At 41.6% G+C, this 19,204-nt stretch overlaps 3 protein-coding genes across 4 annotated transcripts; 1 reads left to right on the forward strand and 2 right to left on the reverse strand.

Moving 5' to 3' along the window:
• tex36 (testis expressed 36) lies at positions 1-906 on the reverse strand. The gene is made up of 4 exons (XM_030071207.1): positions 846-906; positions 641-786; positions 303-377; positions 1-225 (listed from the first exon to the last, which is right to left on the reverse strand). The coding sequence occupies exons 1-4, from the start codon at positions 904-906 to the stop codon at positions 1-3; spliced, it is 507 nt and encodes a 168-aa protein (XP_029927067.1).
• A 1,173-nt stretch (positions 907-2,079) lies between these two features.
• Positions 2,080-5,745, reverse strand: LOC115372673 (autophagy-related protein 16-1). Its single transcript, XM_030070739.1, has 7 exons — positions 5,184-5,745; positions 5,029-5,092; positions 4,836-4,920; positions 4,483-4,556; positions 3,001-3,252; positions 2,743-2,858; positions 2,080-2,334 (listed from the first exon to the last, which is right to left on the reverse strand). Exons 1-7 carry the CDS (start codon positions 5,386-5,388, stop codon positions 2,264-2,266), a joined length of 867 nt encoding a protein of 288 aa, XP_029926599.1. The 5' UTR covers positions 5,389-5,745; the 3' UTR covers positions 2,080-2,263.
• Positions 5,746-6,201: 456 nt separating this feature from the next.
• edrf1 (erythroid differentiation regulatory factor 1) lies at positions 6,202-18,789 on the forward strand. Of its 2 annotated transcripts, none has more exons than XM_030070921.1 (25): positions 6,202-6,649; positions 6,895-7,103; positions 8,220-8,286; positions 8,381-8,506; positions 8,773-8,897; positions 9,016-9,163; positions 9,460-9,561; positions 9,807-9,928; positions 10,135-10,246; positions 10,389-10,536; positions 10,674-10,785; positions 11,623-11,734; positions 12,078-12,350; positions 12,800-12,871; positions 12,982-13,129; positions 13,384-13,575; positions 14,127-14,327; positions 14,712-14,930; positions 15,407-15,633; positions 15,802-15,960; positions 16,439-16,588; positions 16,852-17,005; positions 17,267-17,382; positions 17,549-17,724; positions 17,896-18,789. In XM_030070921.1, the coding sequence occupies exons 1-25, from the start codon at positions 6,542-6,544 to the stop codon at positions 18,056-18,058; spliced, it is 3,741 nt and encodes a 1,246-aa protein (XP_029926781.1). In that variant the 5' UTR covers positions 6,202-6,541; the 3' UTR covers positions 18,059-18,789. The 2 variants fall into 2 exon arrangements, with proteins under 2 accessions (XP_029926781.1, XP_029926782.1); XM_030070922.1 differs by having other exon boundaries at positions 6,202-6,598.
• The last annotated feature ends 415 nt before the right edge of the window (positions 18,790-19,204 follow it).

A 19,204-nucleotide genomic window follows, 5' to 3' on the forward strand; every position in this document is an offset into this window, starting at 1 on the left:
CTACTCCCTTGCCCGGGCTGCAGCTGCAGACCTCTGCTGATGGTTGTGGGGGAAGCGCTTGTTGCCTGTTGCAACATCAACACCCTGCTTGGCCACATAATCAGTCTGGTAGGCCGTGACGTTCCCCCCGGCCTCTCCGGTGCCGCTGCCAGCTTCGTCGTGGCACAGGCAGAAGTGGGAGTTGTGCTGTCTCCGGTCGTCAAGACACTTCCTGCGTCCCACACCCTGCAGTACCAACAGGAGAATGTATCCACTGGATCCAAAGATTTTGATAACACCCTCACACTCCTCCTCATACTCACATGAGTAAAGATAGCAATGCTGTCTTGTAATGCACGTCTGTTGTCGTGGGCTGAGAGTGGATACTCTCTGGATTTCTGTGGGGAAACTCAGAGATGAAAGAAAAGAGTCAGATTAGGAGGACAGTGTATTGTGGAATACACAAACAAATGCAGCAAAATGGGCTAAAATGCATAGTGTCTTTTTTTTCTTCTTCTTTGCTGATGTGTAATCGGCAGAGAAGTCCAATGAAGTCGTTAAAAGGCTAATCCCTGAGTAATGAATGTACCATGATGAGGGAAAATGAAAGAAGCATGAAAGTATAACAGACTGCAGAGCGCAGTGCTATCTACAGATGCACCTGCTGAGATTTCCACTTTGGATAGCGCTTGAAGTTCAAAGCCTGGGGCAATGATGATTCAATCTGAGTCAGCATGGTCCCTGTGCTTGTAGAAGTCTCACGGTTTCCTGCATTATCTTCTGGTGAGCCTGTGTGAGCAAACTGAATAAAAGAGAGTTAATTATATGGCCAGATTTAAATGATGTTAACATGAGGTCTGACAGAAATTTCCTTACCCATTTGCCATCGTTGCTCACTGAAGAATACTGCTTGCCACCTTTTACCATTTTTAACAGAGTTGGAGATTTTAATGTTGAGTCACCTGAGTATTTCTCAATTACACCTCCATGCAAACACTGGTGACTATGGAAACAAGCTGCATACAAACAAATCTGAAACCTGATCTCATTTACCATGGAGATTTGGAATTAGAAGTCGAAGTGTACAAGAAAACCTGTCTTATGTTTGGTGTTGTATTAGTCTGCTAATTAGACTGTGTTTAAACAAATACAAATCACAAAAATGGATGAGTTGTAATCCTCAGTACATAATACATAGTACATAATTGTACAAAAACAAATGACAATAAAAATCTTTACAGTGAAATATATTTTTTTCTGTCTTATTGTGGAATATGGACACTTTTTCCCCATCAATAATGACGAAAGCCTTTGTTGAGGAACTCAGCAACTTTGCAAGTGGGAACAGATTGAAGCTAATGAGCTAATTTGGATGTACTGCACATTGTGATCAAGTGTTTGAAATCTACAATGAGCAGCCCTGTCACTTTGTTTGCTACCATGGTGATGTTAAAGTGACTAAAGGCGCGATCACTCACAGAAAATAAAAGACGAACAGGGACAATACTTCAGAGAAGTGACTATTACATCAGCTTCTTTATTTCCAACAACACTTTAATAAACATAAAACAACTTTACACCTTAATTCACACAATCATGACATAATTAGTATTCTGTATTCTCTTACATTTTAATGAGAAATATTAATCATTTAATAGTGATTTTAAAATAAGTAAAAAAAAAAAAAAAACCTTTAGGGCTATATTTTTCAGTTTTATGATTATGTTTACTATGGCTTGGGATAAAAATACTATTTAATGATTTTGCAAATGAATGTAGCTTAGGTGTGTTAGTAAAACTGAGTGAGTGAATGCAGTACAGACATTGGACAGAGGCAGAACAGTCACAACAGTGGACCCTGACAGCACCAGCTCCTAAATTAACCCCGGTCAGTCTGAGTGGAGGCTTCCCTGTGATGTGCCAGTTTAAAGGCTGATGCTAAAGTTTCCTCTTTGGAAAGATTTTAGAAGTTTCTTGGTCAGGGGAAACAGGATTTCATCTGAAACTGCTTTAAAAAAAAAAAAAAAAAAAATAGTGCATTTTTGAAAAGGCAACAACATTCAATATAAACACTAAAACAAAACAGATTTGTATGCACTCACTGAACATGTTTGATTATATATGCATATAAATGAAGGAACCCTTGAATTCCTATACGCTGGGAATGATGGGTTTTTTTTTTTTTTTAGCTGGTTTTACATTTTCAAGTGTGAAGCAGTGACGAAACTGGCAGAGAGGTAATCCTTATGCTGAGCTCTGTTGTTTCCAGGAAACCATGGCGACATTAGACCTTTGCCATAGTTGGGATACAGTTGTCTGACCGTCCCTGGTGCATATCTGCTTTATTATTGTTCCCTGAGGACAAGATGAACATGACAAAAACACTGCATTAAACAATTTCGAAATAGGCAACATACAAAATGGCTTTATGCTTATGTGGCACATAGAGGGCGATTATAGTTAGTAATCTTTAAGAATGATGCCATCTTTTGATACAATTTTAAAACTGACTGGTTTACTGTGATGCAATTGTTTTATGTTAATCTATGTGTGACCACAAAAAGAAGGCTGACGGTCAAAGTTCCTCATGGTTGAAATAATCATCCACTGGGTGCTGTGCTGTGCACCAGGCTCCAGAGAGACAGTGGACTAGTGCTGCCCTACATGCTGCAACGTGCCATCCACATGTCAGATGGCTTCTCAAGTCATTTGACTCTACACTCCATTATGTTCTAACATTTACCAAATAATGATGACTCTTACTTCGAGTGGCTGATGGAGACATTTCTGTTGTACCGTTCTGTGTCACTGTGGGAACATAATGTTTCCTCTTTTCCCTACGGAGGTGCTTGTTCAGCCGTCTGGCCAGACACTGCCACCTAGTGGTTAAAAGTGACATTTGCAAGACAAATTCATGACTCACATCTGTAATGTATCACCCAAGGTGAATTAAATATTTTTGAGCTATAAAAAGGAACAGATATTGCATTTTCCAAAAAACAGAGTGTACACATGTCTTACCTTTCCTGTGTGTCGTTGTACTTATTCACGCGGTCTGCCTCCTCCTGTTTCTCCTCCATCCATCGCTGAAGGAGCTCCTCTTTCTCTCTCCAGGCCTCCGCCAACATTTCACTCAGCTGTCTCTGCTCTGTACGCAGGGCTGCCAACTCCTTGGATTGGCTTTCTATTGTGAATTCACATTCTGACAGGGTGGCCTTCAAAGTTTTACTCCCTTTTGCAAGACTAAGAGCCTCTTGACGGTAGCGGGAGACCCTGAAACACACATTGAATGAAATGGTGGTTTTACTTTGAATTATTGTTTAGCACTGCACAAGCACTGTACAGTTACCCAACCCAGCCTTTATACACACTCCTTTAAAATCTAGCTTCAAGCCATGACCCAGCTATGATGGATGGAATTAAAGGAACAGTTCACCCTAAAAAACAGACTGTTGTCATTATCTACTCAACGTCATGTTAGCTGAGACAGAAGTGAGCTGGAGTGAACCGGGATTGTTCTTTGGATTTTAAAATAAATAAATAAATAAATAAAATAAAAAAATTATGAGCATAAAATTCCTCTACAAAGCACAATGAGTGTTTTGAGGGCAGACATCTGAACTCTGGGTCCTCAATTCTAGTTTTCTTGACCTGTCCTGCACCTTACTTGTCACTACAGTAACAAGATGGATGCTGCCTTCAAATACAATTTGGAATATTGTTATAAATTTTCATTTTGGGTGAACTATTCCTTTAAATATACTTTAATTTAATGCTACATTAAATTAATCTGTATGATATTTTGGCTTGTGTGCAGCAGTGTGACTGAGGTCATTCAACATGTGAAAGAGTAAGATAGTGACAGGACACAGAAAAAAATTCAAACCCAAATGACAGACTTAAGAAGACTGACTGGTGCAAGATTTTTCTCCATATGAAGGCCAACAGATAACTCGTCCTGTATGTCTAGCAGTCTGAATGCTCACAACACAAGTCTATATTACAAGTTCATGTAAGATTTCACTTTGGCCTACTAAAATTCCAGGCCCAGCCAGAGGCCATTTTCATTAAAACATTACTGCAAAGCTTTTTTGTTGCCGCAATTTCAAAGACACCAGGGACACTTCTTGTCTTTAGTTATTTTAGCCAGCACTGAAAAACTCCTCTTGAAAAGCGATTACTGGTAGTTGTTTAGCGGCAGGTGAAGAGGTGGGTGTAGTGTGACCGAACCATCCAATTCAAGCCAACACTCGTTTGCCAGTGAATTGAGAATACTTCATTATCCCATGGAGAGCACAGAGAAGAGGCTTGTGCTCTTTTGACTTCATAACTAACTGCCGAGCTGTCCATTCACTCAGATTCCCAGTGCTGCACTTCACTGACTTTTGTTATTCAGAAACAATTGTAATAGTTGGCCCCTTGACACTCACCTGTAAACATTTCTATGTGGACTTACTTTCCCTTTGTATTTAAAAGTGGTTGTTTACTGTTTCACCAACTTACTGTGACTGCCAGTGCTGCAGTTCAGCCTCCTTCAAATACAACACACAGGTCAGATCAGACACGGTCTGAGACAGCTGAGGGGAAAACAATAGATGGTGAATCAGTACATGTTGGATAATGGGATCACACTTGTTCAAAGGTCAAATCTGACAACCACTGGGCCCACTATATGAAACAATATACATCCTTTCCCTTCTGACTAACACAATTTCCTCCTTTATTTCCACTGTAAAATCTGTAAAATCATAAATGATGTCGATCTTGAGATCTCAGCGTGACCAACCTGTAGAAATAAGGGTTAAATTATAAGAGGTGCCCCTAATATTTCTTACACAGTTGGTCTACTAACTCACCTTTCCTGCCAGGTGTTCACTCTCTCTTAACTGGAGCTGAAGGAGTCTGCTGTTGTTATCCCCTTCAGCCCCAGTTCCCTCTAAACTGAAAAGCACAGACATATCTGGGTTAAAGAAAGTACTTTTAACATCAGCCTTTGGAGATACAGGGAGTCAGGATGTGCATCGGTTAAATAAATTCTACATTTCTAACCTTTTAGACTGGATCTCATCCAAAATGTGTTTGCGGATTTCAAAGCGTTCTGCCAACTGAGACACTAAAAAAACAGATTTCACAGAGTGATTCACTCAAGTCACCCCAGTCTGATTATCACCAGCATTAAAAACAAAACAAAACAAGGCTCTTACAGCGTGTGAAGACTCCAGTGTATGGGTCTTTCTGAGTTTTGTCCCTCTGCAGCAGTCTGTCGCGCACGTGATTTTTCCAGTTTCCCATTATGGTCGTGCACGTTTTTTGTCTTGTTGTTGCCTCAAACTGGTTCAAATGTTGCACTTGATCGAAAATCAAACTTTCCCCGCGTCTTCCACTCAAGTTCTTGTTATTTTGATTCATAAATCAGAGAATACTGAGCATGAAGTGAGCGCCGCACACACACACACACACACACACACCAGCTCCTCCTGTGTGTCAGCAGACAGGCGGCATGTTAACCCTCTACAATAAAGGTCTGTCTCTGAGTAAAAGACAGCAGAGCAGACATAACACGAGGCTGTCTGGAATACTATCACTGTAATACAAACAACAACAACAACAACAACAACGGAATTCTCAAGTCTCTCGAGCCTCATTCATGCCAGTTAATGTTTTCATAATATAATATGATATACAAAATAATATAAAATCAGATCGCGTCTTGTAGAATTGCACCTATTTTCTTTCTTTTCTTTTTCTTTTTCTTTTTCTTTTTCTTTTCTTTTCTTTCTTTCTTTTTCTTTTTCTTTTTCTTTTTTAGAATTAAACACATTTTCATAACTCCCATTAAATTAATGGGGTTGAAAGTCGTTGCAACAGTTCAGTAGTAAAGTTGCTTCAGAGACCACACTGGACTCAGTATCAATACATTTGCAATGTTGAATAAGAATAGAATAGACTAGACTAGAATAGAATAGACTGGACTCTTGTAGAAACGGGACCTGTCAACATTCGTACTTCCGGGTCATGAACTTTCGTCAACAGATCGCACAAATTATTTTTCTAATATTAACCAATATCGTTCCAAAATGTATTAGGCTAATAATTTAACATTTAACATAATTTAATCAATCTCATGGAGGTCATGAAAAAAAATGTGGAACGCAATAAGAACAACTTTATTTTGCTCGTAACCCGGAAGTTGTTTGCCTCTTGCTTTTTGTGCAGCGCTGTCGTGAGGTCTGACAGCAGCGGCTGGCTGGAGATGAGCACAAGATGAGACGGGAAGCTGCGGACTTGTTGAGTTGCGGATAAACCTTGTGAACGCTGACACAAACAACGAGCACAGCAGCATTTCCAGCGAGGTTCAGGTGGTGTGAGTGTGATGCGGGGAAGCGTGTTTTCCCCACATCTCTGACTCAGCCTGGTTCGCACAGCTAGCTTGTGAGGACAGCAGACTAGCGACGTTACCAAGCTCAGCCACCTGTGTTGACATGTTTTGTTTATTAGCGGGAGTTCGCCGAGCCGTCCGCGGGTTGTCTCCTTGTTAGAGTCCGCCTGGCCGAGGGGGACCATGTCCGACATGAGCACGCCACCTGGGGACGGAGAAACCGGGGTCCCCTTGGATTATGTAAGGGAAGAAGTGTGTGTGTCTACCTGTGGTGGAGAGAACAGCAGACATGTGAGTCCACTGAGGCAAAGCATATCTGTGATGCTGGCTGTCATAAAACAACAAGTTACATTGTAATCAGAGAATGAAGCTATCTTCTGGCAATAAAACTCAAACACAACTAAGTGTCAGACCTGGCAACACCAAAACCCTCCACACTTTGGCTCACGTGTGATTTGAAACCCTGTCCCATACATTTTAACTGGAGCTTATCAGCGTTGTTGATGAAACTGTGCCAAACCTTTGTTTTCTTGAAGGAACTGGAGGCCTGTTCGAGCAGCAACGAGGTGAAGAGCAGTGCTGTGGTCAAGTACTCGGCCGCCCCGCCTCCCACCAGCTACGCCCTGCTGCAGGAGAAGACGGACCTGAAGCTGCCGCCTGCCAACTGGCTCCGAGAAAACCCTCAGCTTGGCAGCGCGGGCACCACCGTGCTGGGCTCCAGCAGCAAGAGCAAGCCTTTTTCCAGGTACAGCAGGATAAACATCATCACAATCAACGTGCCATTGCAATCTGGAAAAAGCAGTGCACCAACAGTGCTAATTCAAAGAATATGGGGAGAGTCCTCCTTCTTTATACTCCCTGGTAACATTTCATTACACATCATCTGGCTTTGTTTAATTCTGAATGGTTAGTGCTGTTGCTGAGCAGAAAAGGCCTTCCTGTCTCCTTATTAAGTCATTAGATACAAGGCGGTGAGTGTAATGGGTTAAAATGAACACTTCAGCTCTATCCTTTATGTGAGGACCTCGGTTTGCCAAACACAGCAGATTCACCGCTACTAGAGACAAAACAGAGTGTGGTGAGGACAGTATAGCCTGGGAGTGTTTCTGTTTTCTGCACACGATGAGGCATAGTCAGCTGGTAGATGCTCTCCTAACAAAATGTGAACATAGAATATACATGAATATAGAAAATGGAATAAAAGTGGTCAGATGATTTTCATGATAAACATAAGCAGATATGTGATTGTTAAGCATGAAGACATGATTTCCTTTGAACCCCATAAAGAAATTTTCATCTCCCACAGCGGTGTCTGGCTCAACAGTGTCAGATACAGAACTGTGCCTTGCTCAAGGACATATCGGCAAGGCAGATGCCAGTCTTTCTAACCATTAAACCACCTTTCATGACACATTAGCAGTGGGAAAAACATAAGCAAAGCATAATTTTGTGACGGTTCCCTCTGCAATATTGCATAAGTTTGTTCACTTTTCATGTAATGCAGTAGTAATCTATAAAATGATTTTTTTCAAAAAGTTTCAAATTTACACACAGTAATGGGTTTTCTGTTCCATGGTTGTGTGTAAAATGGACTTACAAAGCATGTCAGCGTTAATCATCTTCCAATGTGCAAACTAGGCTTTAGTGGGGATTACTCTGTGTGTTTATGGCACTCACATCTTGGGTTTCCTGCTCCTTCCTGTGTTTTAAACTGTTTTGAGTTAAAGGAGGTTAATCGGATATAAGCTGCTTTGTAAATGGTGATCAACTCTTGTGTAATGCCTAAATATCTAAAACATAGATGTCACCATTTGCAAAATATGTACATGGTGATTAAGTACCTTTTCTCCTCTTTTTGTAGTTTTGGGATGGCGTATGACTTCATTGATTCCATCGGGGATGATGTTGACGTGGTGTCAGACTCAGAGGTTTGTGGAGCCGTTTAAAAGCAAAGATATGTTGTTTGTTTCTGAAATGTGTACACAGAGCTGACATTAACTTGTTTTTTTTTCTGCCATCCAGAACATCAAGAAGCTTCTGAAAATCCCCTACAGCAAGTCCCATGTCAGTATGGCTGTTCACCGCGTGGGGAGGACCCTGCTTTTGGATGAGCTGGACATTCAGGAGCTCTTCATGAGGTCCTCTCAGGTACAGCAGGACTTTTCCCCAGAGTGGTTCAAACCAAGGATTGCCCCTCACTGTGTAGACGTTCTTTCCTAAGTGTTCACATATGCAAAACTTGTGACAAGACTCTAGATTTGCTTTTTGCATGTAATACTGAACTTATCATCAATTTCATATCTTGTTTCTGTATACATGTGCTGTTTAGGATGAAGGCAAATGAACTATCACTTGATTTTTATGTATGTATTTTAAGTAAATGTGTGCTCTGCTTTCTGTTTGTGTTGCTGCAGACAGGGGATTGGACATGGTTAAAAGAGTTTTACCAAAGGCTGATAGACCAGAAGTGGCAGAGGAAAAAGAAGAGCAAAGAACACTGGTACCAAAAAGCAATCCTGTCAAAGTTCCTCTACTACAGGTGAGGTCACCTCATTAGTTGCATGATGGAAAAAACATGGGCAGGGTTTAGCATAGGAGTTAGGATTCACTTTTTTTGAAAGATGGTATTTACTGATTAATCACTGGGTGTCCTCCAGTATAAACGGTGATGGTGCTGCAGAGGCTGTACCGGACAGCCTGAATGAAGGGGAGGAGGAGGGTGAAGCAGAGGAGTTCAGTCCCTCCTGGCCGGCCACCTTCACTAACACACCGTCTGACTCAGAGGAATCAACTGCTCCCAAAGAGGTAACTCACTTTTGGACAGTTATGGCAGCCTTCAAAACTGCAGCCAAGCCTGAAGGAATCTGCAGGTCATCATGTCTGAATTTATAAGAAATTATCCATGTTATTAGCCAGGAGTTTTTTTTTTTTTTTTTTTTTTTTTTTGGCATTTTCCATATTACTAAGGTGAAATGTATTAGAAAACAAGAAACAGTAAATAAAGAAATACCAGTTATTTTGTCAGGTCAGACTGGCTGATAGGTTTACCATGTTGTTTAGTGCTACTTGAACTGACAGCAGTTCTCCTGCTGTATCTGCAGGAAAGTGTTTCTGTGGACAGCAAGTTTGCTCTCGGCCAGGTGACCTCCGTCCCCAAAGAGCAAAATCTCCCGACGCTGTTCAACGAGGGTGAAAACAGTCAGGTAGTTCAACCATGTAACTTGACACAATCCTAGAGGTCAGAGATCATCTCACATCATTTATTGCACCAGGAGATATCCAACATGGAAAAAATATATTTTGTTGTATGAGTCAAAAAAACAAACAAACAAACATTGATATCAGGTTATTTAGAGGTTTTAAATCTCAATGATGCTTATCTGGTTAAATAAAGGATTTGATTTGATTGATTTGATTTACATGTTCTCTGATCTTGTTTGCCAAGCAGGGTTTAAGGAACGACTTTGTGCGGAACATCATGTGGACGTTTGAGGATATTCACATGCTGGTTGGGTCCAACATGCCGATTTTTGGAGGTGGTCGCTACCCTGCTGTCAGCCTACGGCTCAGGTTGGATTGCTGTTGTTGTTTTACTGTTTTTATCTCTATTTCTCTGATGAGTGCATACCATTTTGGCCAGCAGAAATTGTTCTTTCCAACTGTTTATTTTTTAATTTGTTAGCCCTTTATCAACCCTTGGTATTTGAGATTGGTGGCACAGTATTGTTCTTCCTTAATTTAGCATAGAACATTGTCTGTTTCTGTTTATCTTTCAGGGACAACAATAAGCCAATCAACATCCTGACAGGTATCGACTACTGGCTGGACAATCTCATGTGCAACGTTCCAGAGCTTGTCATGTGCTTTCACGTCAACGGCATTGTTCAGGTAAATTGCTCTCGGCTTTTGTGCAGTATATACTGTGCTGTTGCATTTTTTTTTTAGATGTCATTAATTCAGTATTCATATTAAAGAGATACATGTATGTCATTACACTCCTTCAGTGTTCTCTCTGTGGCTTGTTCTGCAGAAATATGAGATGATAAAAACAGAAGACATCCCTGACCTGGAGAACTCCACTTTCTCCACCAGGGTGGTGAAAGACATCGCTCAAAACATCCTCTCCTTCCTCAAGTCCAACTGTACCAAAGAGGGTCACACATACTGGCTCTTCAAAGGTCAGACATAAGTGATTAGTTACTGATTTTAATGACAGAAGCATGTTTTCTTTTTAACCTGTACGTATGTATGTAAGTGTGCTGTCCACTTATCTGTCCTCATTGGCCCTCTTGTTGGCTGCTTCCTTGTCCCTCAGCCAGTGGCAGTGACATTGTGAAGCTGTATGATCTCACCACGCTGTGTGAGGAGGCTGAAGAGGAGAAATGTCAGAATCCTTTCACCCTTCCTGTGGCTGTGCTGCTCTACAAGTACGTATCTTGGAGAGAGATGCACAGTGTAGCAGGGCCTGTCTGCTGTAGACTTATAGGAAGAAATGGAAAACCCATGGCATATGTGTGTAATATTTGATTACATTGAAGTTAACCGGTTAAATTTGTCTTTTTGTAGTTGGACTGGAGGTAGAGTTAGATCCCTTGAAGGAATAGAAATATCAGTTTTCTTGATCTTTATTTGAATAATCTGATTTGATTCTGAAAATCCCAATATCAGTCATTTAATCTTTAATGTTACCATTTCTATCTGCACCTCCGATCTGCAGTGGTTTTCTCTTGAACTACTAGCTTAGGGAAAGTCACCAGATTGACCAAATTATATGATGTGAATGACTGAATGAACAAACGATGGTGGGAGCTCCCCCTGCGCCAGCACCAGTAAACCTAAAACCAGATGTCTTAATGGATTTTTCTTTTAGAAACCATGATGGTAAAGAAGAATTAGACAAAAGCAAAGCCATTTGTAAGCTGCAAAATTAGTGTAATAAATGAAATATGCTAAATGAATTGATTTGGAGTGAAATAGATATCAAATCAAATTGGAATATCAGTGCTAATACCCAACCATAATAAAAAATACTGACAAATTATGGCTGTGGCTGGCAAGTCTGTCATTTTTTTTCTTTGGCAGGTAACCAGTTTATAGTCAGTTTGTTGTTTCTGTTGCAAGATGTTTCATCGATTTACTTCTCTGACCTATTTCTAAAAGAATAGTTTCTTACCTTCCACGTCATTGCTGGTTATTTAAGTTAGCTGTATAAAATTAAGAGTTATTGCTACACTGCCCGTTTCTATTCTGTTTTGCTTGTGCAGAGTGGCCAGCAACATGATGCTGAAGGCCAGGCAGAACAGGAAGCACTATGGGACAATCAGAACTCTGCTCTTAAACTGTGTCAAACTGCTGGATGAAGAGAGGCATCCCCAGGTAAAGTTATTGACGGGTTGAAAACTTAACTTCCTAAACTTTCTAGGTATGTATATTCCCAACTTGCTCAGCATTTGACTTGCAATTAGTCCTTAGACAAGTACTTTTCAAATAGTGACATATTTTAAATGTTTTTTCTTCAAAAGGATAAGCTAGTCCACTCACTTCTGTTATATTTATTATATATTGAGACAGTGGTGAAGTAAAACGTAAACACAGGATACATTCCCTTCACACTTGATCTCAGATGCAGGAGACTCAACTGTTAGACTATGTCACATACTGTAGTGTAAATTTGATTGAACTCGACGGCAGCCCAACTGTCAATCTCCTGTCTGTTCAGATCATCGCCTCGGCCCACTACATGCTGTCAGAGCTGTTCCAGCTAGATGAGCCCGAAGAAGATGGAGGGGAGTCGCTCCGGGCCGGCGGCTCAGAGGACAGCTACAGCGACGAAGAGGGGGAGGAAGAGGAAGAACTGCAGGAGGATAGCGATGACAACGGCTCTCATAGCACCTGCTCCGACCCGCAGGATGACAGTAAAGCTGTGGCTGTGATCCGCTCTGTAGGAGAGCTGTCTGTGCCCGAGAAATACAGGTCCACCCACCAGATCAGAGTGAGTGCTGCTCTCAACATGGGGCTCCTGTTTCCTCCAGGGCTGACCAGTTAACTGCAGTTTTATTAAAATCACAGCATGGTCAGTTTCAATATCCAAATCACAGAAACTGCATTTTTTTAATGTATGACAGTGTTGTGGTGCTATAGACATGCCTTAGCCTACAAATCATATTCTCCAGACATAAGACGCATTTTTGTTTGGTACAGACCCCAGCAAAAATCCCATTATTGTTATTTTTAATAGTTTGTTCAGCAACATTATCTGTGAAAAATATTCCAATATGATTATTTTCTGCCATGTTGGTCAGCCCTACTCTTCCCCATATAGGGTGAAAAGTGAAAAAGTGAAAAAAAAAAAATCAAAAATATAAGGAAACCAAACCACAAAATCTATAATTTATGGTTTTGTGTTTTTATTACAAGTCTTTTTTGTTTTTGTCTCTACAGCCAAGTTATGTTTTCCCCGTGTCTCAAGATAAAGAGGAGAGATGCAGACACGTCCTGAGCTGTGTGCTAAAAGTGAGTGAGCATGATATTTTTGATGTATGCACATGCAGTGCTGATAATGTGAAGGCACCACATAAGCAGGTTGTCTTTGTATGAATAAACGGTTGCAATGTAACGGACAGGGATTGAAAGCAGTGGATGGCAGCATCAAGAAGGAGAGTGATCTTCCAGCTGCAGACCCCAACACACCTATTCCTCTCAAATATGAGGACAGAAGTGCGAGCGGAGCCTGTGCTGCTGAGAAAGGCATCGCCCTCCTTCTGGACAGAGGTCAGCATTGGTACCCTCTCTACTAGTGCCTTCTCTTTGGCACTCTGCCATGCTTAGTTAATATGATGTTTGATATAATACAGCAAAATAGGAAATTGATGAGTTATATCTAGCAGAATGGCGTACATGTGATTTAAGTCCAGTTTGTCTCACATATTTGCTATATCAAGCACACAAATGTACAAAATTATGAATTCCTACAACCTTCCATCTTTCTTTCTCCCTGTTTTCTCTGAACCTGCGTGGGTCTCAAGTGGGACCAGTCCAAGAGGACCAGAAGCACCCGACCCGCTCAGGGATGATCCCTGGCTCCTGGCAGCACCGCATGAAACTACAGCTCTTCCTGAAGGCCTCTAAGGCCTACTATGTCCTGTCTGATGCAGCCACCAACTTGCTGAAGTACGGGCGAGCTTTGCGCTACATCAGGCTGGCTCTGCAGTGTCATGGTGAGCATGTTTTTACTGGGAAGTGTAGTCGTATTTGTCAGTGTTGGTCAGTGATTTCATTTTTTCACCGGACTTGTCTTCTTGGAGATTTTCATGTGGCTGACCTGCTGGGTCTGTTGTCACAGGAGGTTTTTGATGTAAGCAACTATAAATATAGCGTCCACGCTACTAATATTGACTTAACATAAAGACTCAGAATTTCTGATGTATCTAGCCATTTTTCATAGAACAGATGGTCTTCACTTGTGAGTGGCTGAGTTCAAAGCCCTGAAAAATCTCAATAAATGTGCAAACCTTTGACCAACACAGATGTTTGTTTAATATTAATGCACAGACTGAAAAAAAACTGTCATGCTGCTACTTGAACTACATGATATTGCTTGGATAAACAATAACATTTAATTTTCATGATGGTGATGATTATTAAGTAAAAAACAGAATTTTTGTTGCTTTTATTACAGTGGTTTGTTATTGCTGTTTATTAAAACAGCCAATCCACTTCACTCCACTTTTCTCTCTCTCTTTTCTCCTCTCTCCTTTAATCTCTGCAGATGCCTATTGTTCAGTGAGCACTACGTTGCACCCACGGGTGCTACTGTTTCACAGCCAGTGCCTGTCTTTGTGTGGGGACATCCAGCTGATGTTGGCCCAGAATGCCAGCAACAGAGCAGCATACCTGGAGGAATACAGCTACCAGACCAAAGAGGACCAGGAGATCCTGCACAGCCTTCACCGAGAGAGCAGCTGCCAGGGTCAGTCGCTCACTACAGGTCGACCTAGAACACACTTGCATACAGATCTCCCTTTAATGCCTGTATCAAGGCTGGCTCATTTTCCTCTAATATTTAAGGGAGATGTTGAAGTAAATGAACACTGTAATCGGAGATAAATCATGTTAGATGTTAAACAAGCCAATAAAATGTATAAAATTGTTTTCTAATGCCACTCAATAATTCATATATTGCTCACATTCATTTCTAATAGTGGGCAATTTTCCCACTATTTAGTGTTGAAGTGGAACCTTTGGCATAATTCTGTGAAAGCTTTGAGCTTGTTCTTAAGCAGTCGCTAAAGTCTCTGTCCTGTATGTCTCTCAATTGTTTTGCCACGACTCCACTTCTCTTTCAACCCATCAGCCTTTAACATGGCAACAGACCTGGCCATGGACCCAGAGTACCAGCTGTTTGTCAGCAGTAAGTGCTACGAGGCAGCGTATGATCTGCTCATTTCCGGGGCTGTGAAAGACCAGGGGCCAGACCAGCTGGCTCAGGTGCTCAAAAGACTGGGGAACATCCGCAATGAGATGGGGGTCTACTATATGAACCAGGCTGCAGCCTTGCAGGCTGACAAAGAAGGTATGTGTTTTATTAGCCAATATAGTTGTGCAGAGTAAAACACAAAATGTTACTCTTTTTAGATGACTTGTAATTTTTAGATTTTATTCCTTTTTAATTTGCTTCTCACCAAATCCAAAAATCAGATGCTTAGCATTGTGTGGAAGGGTCAGATCAGGAGGTCACAATCTCTCTGTACTTTGGTCATAATTTTGTTGGCCAACAAACTTGATGCAGTGTAGTAAAAAGACTTCCTCAGGGTACCCCAGTGGCTCCCCTGGTGGAGTGCTTACCACCTACAGGGGCTGTGTCCTTGCTGCAGCGGGTTCAATTCCTGCCAGAGCCATTTGCTGTGTGTCATCCCCTCCCTTTCCTCTGCCTTTCCTGTCTCACTCTACTGTCCCTGTCAAAGCAAAATGCCCCCCCAAATGACTTCTTAAAAATTGATTACACCATTTGCTCCATTTGCATCCACGCTTCCTTATCTCCCTCTGCAGCGAAGAGGTCGGTGTCTGTGGCTGAGCAGGAGATGTGGAAGAAGAGTTTTGCTTTCTTTGAGAAGGGCATGAAGGACTTTGAGGCCATTGCGGACAACACCAACACGGCCTTGCTGCTGTGTAACACTGGGAGGCTGATGAGGATCTGCGCCCAGGCACACTGTGCCGTCTCTGCCGACCAGAGCAGAGGGGAGTTCTCTCCAGAGGAGGCCCTCTACTACAATAAGGTGCCTCAACCAACCCTTTTTGTCCTTAAATCTGCACTGAGTATTCAAACTTAAAGAAAAACTGCAAACTTTTTTTGGTCTGTTTTCCTCCATTTCTGTATCTCTATTTATCCCTTAGTAAATCTGCACTCTTTGTAATTGACAGTTTATGTGTTCTTATTACCCCAGGCCATAGACTACTACCTGAGGGCGATGAAGTCGCTGGCGAGCAGAGAGAGCCACCCAGCAGTGTGGGACAGTGTGAATTGGGAGCTGTCCACCACCTATTTCACCCTGGCCACTCTGCTGCAGGATTATGCCCCACTGTCGAGGAAGGCCCAGGAGCAGGTGACTTTGCACATGGTCTGCGGGTCTGCAGTTTGTTGTGCAATGTAAAGCTTCTGGGCATGGGAGTGAGCAAACACGCTGAATGAAATTCAGCTTGGGTGTCTTTCACTTGCACTTTTCCACTCTCTTATTGAAGCAGGTGGCACAGTAACCATGTTATCTTCAACAATCAACTTTTCAGAAATTGGGAAAACTTCTGTGACCAGGCCTGTCACGATAACAAATTTTGCTGTGCGATTAATTGTGTCAGTGACTTCTGAACTGCTGATGCACACTTAGTAATAAATAATCAACACATTTTCAGTGGTTTGTGTTGGTCTTGGTAGGCCCCTGCTGATATGCATAGTACTCCAAAGCTACAGTCAATCCAGTGATCACTGTATGCTGCATGAGTTGTTTTGCATCATTAAGTAAATATCAACTGGACTTTTATTTGTTGTGATCAAAATTACATCATCCATGTGCTGTGTGTTTCCAGATTGAGCGTGAAGTCACTGAGGCCATGATGAAGTCTCTGAAGTACTGTGACCTGCAGACAGAGTCAGCTCGCCAGCCACTCTACCAGTACAGAGCCGCCACCATCCACCACCGCCTGGCCTCCATGTACCACAGCTGCTTCCGTAACCAGGTGGGAAAACACTGAGATATACTGCACAATGACATAGAAATGTATTTCTTATGTCTGAATATGTTTTGCCTTAATTCATATGTTGTTAACGTCATCTGGAAAAAAGAGATGTTTGTTTTTTTTTTAAGAACTACACTTTGACTGAGAATGAAATAATCTATGGATGCCTGTATTATACACATAATGTCTGTGTTGTGCAATAGGGAAGTATAATATACACTGAAGGATGTTTCTCTAAGTTTTTGGGACTATTTATGCACCAGGTGGGGGATGAACATTTGAGGAAGCAACATCGGAGCCTGGCAGAGCTGCATTACAGCAAAGCTGTGCGTTTATTCCTCAGTCTCAAGGATGCACCCTGTGAGCTGCTGCGCACCCTGCTGGAGAGGGTGGCGTTTGCTGAGTTTACCATGGCGGGTGAGAAACTGTCGGTGACATCAAGCTCCATAATAATGATGGAATCAAAAGTCAAGTTAGCTAATTCACATGAGCATAAAGAGGAAAAAAGATTTATATCTAGTGCCACAGGTACATGCTACCAGAACATTTAATGACAATATTCAGTTTTGATGTAAGAGGACTGAATTGGAGAGCATTGGCTCTTGTATGTATGGTTCATCTTTGCAGCTTTTTCATCCGTTGCCTCTAGCATCACTGTTGCTTCTTGTGTTACCACAGGTCAGAGCAGCAGTGGGGCTAAACTGAAGACCCTGACTGGAGCTCTGGAGATCATGACCGAGACTTGCTACGCCTTCCAGATCATTCATAAGGAACTGCTGGAAGAACAGACACAGGTGGGTTTCTTCGACAGGATTCCTTTGAAGAAACATTTAATCTAGTGAAGATATGAAACACTCTTTTCTGCTAGTTCAGTCCTGTGTAGCTTCACAGTTAGCCCTATCGTGATCACCCATATTAAGCCATCCTCTCCATCTCTACACATCACTTCTCTGCATGTAGCTGAAAAAATCAGACCCAGCCGAGCCAACAGAGAACCCTGAAGCGCCAGAAAGTCCCTCCTCCTCAGGATTGAACCTCCAGGAAGTAATGAAATTGATTGGTGTGTTTGAGCCAAGTTTGTCCTTCCTGCTGCTGCAGCTGGTCAAACTGATGACGGCCATGAAGCGCAAACCAAGGTGAGGGAGAATCTGATACTGATGTGTGCATATTTATCTTTTAAATTTCTTTACATTTTCAGAATGCTCTTTCAGTTTTAGTTTTGGAAAGTGGAAAATTAAACAGTACTTAAACAACACTATATTAATTGCTCTCTGGCCAACTCGTTTGCTGGTTTGTGTGCATTACAGCAATAAGGACGACGAGCAGTTGAAGTTGTATAAGAATGTGTACTCCAAGCTGCTCCGTGCCGAGAAAAATGCCCCCCTCCTCAGCCGTGTGGAGCTCTACATGGAGCTTCTGCAGCAGCTGAACCCACAAACAGGAAGTGGAAACACAGGGGTGTGTTCATGATACAGACATAAACCACCAAAACAAAGACCCTCAGGAGTTTGACTGCCCTCCACACACAGCCGGAAGTCCAAGTCCAGGTCCTCGGAGACGGTTCACTTGCACTTAACCTGTCTTATTGAAAGCAGTGTGACTTGAGTTTGTAGGTGCTGTGGAAAGTAGCAAACTAACACCCCACCTCTCAGAAAACAAAGATCTACCGGTTCAACCACAGACAAATGCTCAGGCAACTCTATCCCACACTTGATGGCAGTTTCAAAGCTAACTTCACCACCTGTGCCTTAGTCAGTCATGGCTTCATTGCTCATTTCAGACACTTGCGTCTCACGTTTTGGATTGTAAATTTTTGTGAAAATGGTTGTAAATTCTGAAGAGATGAACAGTTTGCTTGTTGACCCAAAACATAAGGGCCAGATTTACTGAAGATAAATCATCTAACACAAATCCACTTGGGTGATGTTGATTCATTTCTACAAAATTGGTGTTTTGATATTCAATAATACCAATGATGCTGTGAAGAATAACTATAAAGTGTGTTTGCTTACAAGTGCTGGAGTAGAAATGAGCTCAAATGTGTTGAAGGTGTTCACTTTTCCAAAAATGACAATGTGCAATAGCCAGGCAATGTTCAGTGCAAACACTAATCAGAGGCTAGTTTGTCCACATTGCTGTATGTTTGAATGTGAGTTTATATCAGCATGTTTGACCTCAAATAAAAGTTTTTTTTTTTTTTTTTTTTGAGTTTCATGCATCATTGCTGTGATTATCTACAGCTATATTTATTTACTTCTGCTTGACTAGATACAGTAATAGTTCCAATCAAGGTTTTTAAATAAAACGTTCCCACTTAATTTTAGAGTATAGGTTTGATTATACATTTGATTTCTTTTTAGTGAGAGCCCTTTAATTAGAAAAGCGTTAGATAAAAATATGTGAACTCATAATGGTGTATGTATATTAGTTGAGGTGGTAGTTTGTTAAGTTATACTGGCATTGAAGTGAAGAAAAAAAAAAAAAACTCAACCCATTCCAATTCCTCTTTGTCTAGTTTTACCTCAATGCCAGTTTAAGGTGATGCACAAGGTTTTAACTAAGTTTTGCAGGGCCAGACCCTGTGGATCCTGGCGGTGATCATTTCTGCACCATTCA

Source organism: Myripristis murdjan, chromosome 15 (genome assembly GCF_902150065.1).
Source record: "Myripristis murdjan chromosome 15, fMyrMur1.1, whole genome shotgun sequence".
NCBI classification, from domain to species: Eukaryota; Metazoa; Chordata; class Actinopteri; order Holocentriformes; family Holocentridae; genus Myripristis; species Myripristis murdjan.

Coding starts and splice junctions, on each gene's coding strand:
- LOC115372673 (XM_030070739.1), bottom strand. CDS start 5,388: ATGAATCAAAATAACAAGAACTTGAGTGGAAGACGCGGGGAAAGTTTG. Junction 5,093..5,183: donor CACTGGAGTCTTCACACGCT/GTAAGAGCCTTG, acceptor CTGTTTTTTTAG/TGTCTCAGTTGGCAGAACGC. Junction 4,921..5,028: donor GATGAGATCCAGTCTAAAAG/GTTAGAAATGTA, acceptor TGTGCTTTTCAG/TTTAGAGGGAACTGGGGCTG.
- tex36 (XM_030071207.1), bottom strand. CDS start 906: ATGGTAAAAGGTGGCAAGCAGTATTCTTCAGTGAGCAACGATGGCAAA. Junction 787..845: donor TGGCAAATGGGTAAGGAAAT/TTCTGTCAGACC, acceptor AACTCTCTTTTA/TTCAGTTTGCTCACACAGGC. Junction 378..640: donor CAAAGTGGAAATCTCAGCAG/GTGCATCTGTAG, acceptor GTTTCCCCACAG/AAATCCAGAGAGTATCCACT.
- edrf1 (XM_030070921.1), top strand. CDS start 6,542: ATGTCCGACATGAGCACGCCACCTGGGGACGGAGAAACCGGGGTCCCC. Junction 9,929..10,134: donor GCTGTCAGCCTACGGCTCAG/GTTGGATTGCTG, acceptor TTTATCTTTCAG/GGACAACAATAAGCCAATCA. Junction 10,786..11,622: donor GTGGCTGTGCTGCTCTACAA/GTACGTATCTTG, acceptor TTGCTTGTGCAG/AGTGGCCAGCAACATGATGC.